The sequence below is a fragment of the Gekko japonicus genome, unplaced genomic scaffold (assembly GCF_001447785.1).
Source record: "Gekko japonicus isolate JY-2015 unplaced genomic scaffold, Gekko_japonicus_V1.1 scaffold2101, whole genome shotgun sequence".
Lineage (NCBI taxonomy): Eukaryota > Metazoa > Chordata > Lepidosauria > Squamata > Gekkonidae > Gekko > Gekko japonicus.
Window position 1 is genome coordinate 301497 of NW_015161466.1, and position 5009 is coordinate 306505.

The window sequence follows — 5009 nt, forward strand, 5'->3', positions numbered from 1 at the left end:
CCCCCAAGGCATCCTGGGATGTGTTGGGAGTGCGCTTGCTGCATTCATGCATAGATGTCGTGGCTGCATTAACCCTGCATGGCTTTATCAGGAGTCGCCACGGCATTGCATGGTGAGTAATATTTTTTGGGGTACTGCCCCTTGAGCCTGGTGAAGCGCTCCAGAGAGTCTTCAAGCTTGCGCTCTCTGATACCGGTAGGGGAGGCGGTTCTTAAATAAGGGGTCTGCTCAACTTTCATCGGCAGGAGTTTCTCTGTGCCCTGATGCCGCCGCCTTTGCCCATGCTTGGGGGTGTATCGGATGCCCCTTTTGCATCGGCCACAAGTGCCGCAATGTTTGGTCTGTGTTCTGCGCTGGTCAACATTTGGAGAGTTCATTCCCCCTTCCCATGCGCACAAACCCGCACCCAGATCGCCCCTCCCGGTTCACAGCCATGCAGCTTCTCACTTGCCGTGTGGAACAGCTTCTGGGGTGGCTGGCTCAGGCAGCCCTGGAGGCTTAAGCAACGAAGCCAAAGGCAGGGCCGGACAAACGCCTTGAATTCCTGGTCCATTGCTGAACTCCCCGGGTCGCCACAGCAACAGTGCTTGGCTTTTCTCCCAGGGAGTGCCTGAATGGCCCTCTTAAAAGGGGGGGGGGAGGAGAAACGGAAAGGGGCCCAGAAAGGAATCCTTCTGGCAGAAGATGGACGGCCGAAAGGGATCTTATGCCTGACCAACACAGGCTGTGACATTGACCGGTGGTGGTTGGGCAGGCAGCAGTGCTCCCTCTAAGCTGTGGAGTCTTGTGTGCAAAAATTCTACTGGCGTTACAGTGGTGAGCGAGCCATTTGTCTGCTGCATCAATTAGTTTGCTCTGGAGCCCTCCTTCCCGAGCTAACATGAAAATGTGCGATCCGGAGGCTGAAAAACTGTGTGCTGCCTCACACTAACGCAACAGAGGGAACACTGGTGGGCAGGCTCTGCCTTATTGGGGAGGGGCATGCCAGCGCCCTCCACAGACTTCTCGGGCTCTGCCCTGAAATCCTGGCACGTAACCGTCCTTCCCCAATGAGCCCCGCGGCAGGCCACCCCCGAGAGTGACGAGAAGTCCTCAAGCGGCCCCGGGCCTCCGCTAGCAAGAGCTGTGACATGGCCCCGTGTCCCCATGTCGCTTGCTGCCCAGGTTCCTCCCCCGCAGAGAGCGAGAGGCACCTCTCGGGTGTGTCTTGACGGGCACAGGGCCGCCAGTTTGGTGTAGTGGTTAAGTGCGGGCGGACTCTAATCTGGGAGAACCGGGTTTGATCCCCCACTCCTCCACTTGCACCTGCTGGATGACCTCGGGCAAGCCATAGTTCTGTCAGAGCTGTTCCTGAAAAAAGAGCAGTTTCTGTCAGGGCTCTCTCAGCCCCGCCTGCCTCACAGGGTGTCTGTTGTGGGGAGGGGGAGGGAAAGGAGCTTGTAAGCCGCTCTGAGTCTCCTTTGGGTAGCGCAGGACTGGGTATAAATCCAGTCTCTTCTCCTCTCTGCCCGCACCCGGCTCGTGACGCAGGCCGCTTCCTCCAGTAATGGCTGCCTTTTCTCTTCCTCCCCCAGGTCTGAGCGGGGCGATGGCCAGCATCAGCGTCCGCTCGAGCACCCCGGGCTCGCCCACCCACGTGAGCAGCGGCTCCAACAGCAGCCGGCGGAGAAACGGACTCCATGACGTTGACTTGAACACTTTCATATCCGAAGAAATGGCCCTCCACTTGGACAATGGCGGCACTCGGAAGCGTACCTCAGCCCAGTGCGGAGACGGCATTACGGACTCTCCGACTCATAAACGCAACCGTATGATCTAAGTGGCAGAGCCTCCCCCCCCCAGCCCCCTCCTCCCCCTCCCGTGCCCGCACCCTCGCCGTGCTGCTTTGGAAGCCACTCTTATGCTCGGCCTCGCGCTGGGACAGAGAAACGGGCTCCCTCCTCCGGAGCCGCGCAGATGTTCAATAATTGCCATAAAAAAGGGAAAGCTGGCGTGCTGACAGTAGATCTCTGTCACCCCAGCTTTCCTCAGATTTAGATTTCTGTAGCAGAGGACTTCCGGTGTCGCGCAGCGGCTCGCGAGCTCGTCACAGAGGCAGAACATTGCATCCGTTCCAAGGCGAAAAGTGACCTTACTTGTACTCGTAAAGGGGGGAAAAAAGGAAATATCAGACTCTTATTTGGTTATAGAAATGCTTTTTTTTTTTTTGTCCTTTATTTCTTGCCGTGTTTAAATATTTGCTTCGACAGTATTGCCATCTTGACGACAAGTGTCAAAACAAGAAAATAACATGACGTGGCGTATAAGACCTGCGGGCTTCCTTTTTTTTTTTTTTTTGGAGTATATATATATTTTTTTTCCTTTTAAGGCTCTACCAGGCACAGAATTTCTATATAGTAAGTGTGCAAGTTTATGACAAGCATCGGCCTGTGCAGTTAATTTTTTAAGCGTCCAAAGCGGTCTTGGTGGCGCTGTGGTCAAATAGAGAGGCGGGACGGGGGGGGGAATCAGGGCGCCCCCCCCCCCAAATCGGAACGGAAAGGAACGTTGTTGGGTTTGCTTGGGCCGTGGGAGAGCTCGGAGACCACCTTAAATTGGGTTTTACCCGCCAATTTGCCTGTCTGTCCGGAGCGTTCCCTTTGTAAAACAAGCCGCGGGCCCAGTGTTCATTGGCTGCGAGCGAGCTGCGTCCTGTAGAGGACAGGTGGTTTTTTTGGTCTGCAGGTATGTATATTGTTTGGAGGAGTCTCTCATTGTACACTTCCCGTGAAGAAATTATCTGTGTGGAAAGAGGGGAGGGAAATCGGTGGGGTGGGAGGAGGCTGGTTTTTTAAAAATGAAAAGGATATTGGATGTGTTTGTCCACTATGACGGATGTGATTTTTGGGGCTGCTCAAGGAAACTTTGCCTGAACCGCTAAACCCCTCCGGCCCTCCGGCGCGGACTTTCCCCGCGAGGCTGGAGCGAGCCGCGTGTCCCCGGAAGTGCCGCGCGAGAAACGTCCCCGGGGGAGATCTCGTCAGGTGCCGGAGGGGGGTAAACTGCTTTGCCGTGGAAATCTCGGGTTTAAGGCGGCCTGGAGTGGAAGCCGAAGAGGTGGTGAAGGCCTCCCGACGAGGGCGCTCAGTGCTATGAACTCAAAAAAACACAAGATTTCCTGAATGTACCAGACGCTCTTAATGTCCAAATACTTGGTGCACCTATAGGCTGAATAAATCTTGACTTGCTACCCTCTGGTGGACAAGGTTTGTTTGAGGCCGGCTCGGACCCGGAGGAGACCCGGACGTGGAGGGCTTGCGTTTCTCTGCCTGTTGCGGAAGAACCCAGCTGCTGAAGAACGGCTCTAGACCTGAGATCTGTGTTCCGTTTCCCCTGCCGTTGCTGAGTCTCGGCCGGCGTCCTCTCTCTAGATGCTTGAGCTGGTCTTCAGCCTCTGCTGTGTGAGTCTTGGATTGGATGCCAGTTGACCGAGCCAGCTAAAGCGGGGTGGGCAGAGGCGGCGGAGGGCCGGCCGAGAAACCCGCGCGTGCACTTTTGGGCAGGCACAGATCTCCCTCGTCAGCAGCGGCTTCCCCTGTTCTCGGCGGACTGGGTCTGTCGCATTGAAAAGAGCTCTCCGTACGCCTTTAAAACTATCTGCAGAAGAAGAGGTAGGGAGTGAGAAAGAGGCCGGAGATGCCAAGTAGCAGGAAGCCCTCGGATTCTTGGCCGCGTAGCCTCACAACACCCCAGAATGTGGGGTCCTTCCCCCCACCACCACCATCAGTGGTGCCTGACTTGCAAGGCCAATGGCTTGGCCAACTTCTATGATCAGGAATGTGCACTTCAAGAGGCGTCTTGCTTTTTTAATTGTTTTTTTTTTTGCTCCGTAGAGCTGTTTAAGCATCTGTTTAAGTGGCTTCGGGAGTCCCGAAAACACCTTTGTGGTGCTGTAGCTGCAGGTTAACCGTTCACAAAACCACGTTGGCATTTTTTCTCTCTCCAAAGCCCAGTCTCAAAGTCCGGTCGGGCATGGCCTCAGGCGAACGCTAAGGATTGCCAACGTACCTACCAACTCGTGGCCTCAAGGGCCGCGGGGCCCCTCTGTGAGATTTTTGTTTCCTTTGCATACAGCCTAGAACTGTCGTCCGCCTTCTCAGATTTTTTTTGCACTTACCGGCTGGCGTGCCCGGCAGGGTCTCGAAATCATAGCGGCAAATAAGACACGTATCCCCCAGTCGACCTCTGGAGCTTAGCATAGGAGGACTCCTACCCCGGAAACGCAAGCCGCGGTCAGATGAGACGCCGTGCCTGGCACCAAATCGGCCTGGAACAGACAAACGGGCACACGACGATGACACGGTGTCTGCCGCTACCATCACCCCTTCCACCCACCCCCGCTCCGGAATCGAATTAGATCCTAGGTGTACAGGATTAGTAGGGAGTGTGTTTGTTTTATGCAACTCCACCAAGCGCTGGCCGGGATCCTGGCGGCGCTCCGAGGTTAACGGAACGGGCCCCGACCCGCGAAGCTGAACAGCGAGGCCTTGGGGGTTGTTTTGGTCCACGGCTGAATTAAACTCCAAAAGCGAGAACAACCGCACTTGAACGCGGAGTTTCCCTCCCCAAGTAGGAAATACTAAAAGTTCTTCACTAATGCTTCGAAGCTTTGCTTTTTGGCCTAGCTCGTTTGAACAAAAGTTCTCCGGTGTTTTCTTTTTTTCTCCCCCTCTCCCAGGTGCCATTTTTTCCCTTCTACTTAAGAGAAGAGCAGGCTTCGTTACTCTAGCTGCACTAACGGGATGTTTGTGTGCGTGTGCGTCATAAGTCTTGGGCACATTTTCTTTCTGGCGGCTTTTTTTTTTGGTCCACTCATGCAAAAAATGACTTTGACGGAGCAGGCAACTTTCTTTCGTGTTTTCAGGGTAGCAGATTTCTGTTGGTCCACCTTCCGGCTGTGACTTCGGGAAGGCCGCCGTTAAGGCATGAGGGTTGAGCTTTGGGGGGGGGGGGGGTAATGGGGGGGGGTG

At 55.1% G+C, this 5009-nt stretch overlaps 1 protein-coding gene across 1 annotated transcript in view; it reads left to right on the forward strand.

The window, feature by feature from the left end:
* LOC107125664 (chromosome unknown open reading frame, human C16orf72) overlaps positions 1 to 2925 on the forward strand; it is a 35242-nt gene extending 32317 nt beyond the window's left edge. Inside the window, exon 5 of the mRNA XM_015429112.1 lies at positions 1575 to 2925. Coding sequence (XP_015284598.1) covers positions 1575 to 1819 — 245 coding nt within the window. The 3' untranslated portion in view covers positions 1820 to 2925. The remainder of the gene's footprint in view (positions 1 to 1574) is intronic.
* The last annotated feature ends 2084 nt before the right edge of the window (positions 2926 to 5009 follow it).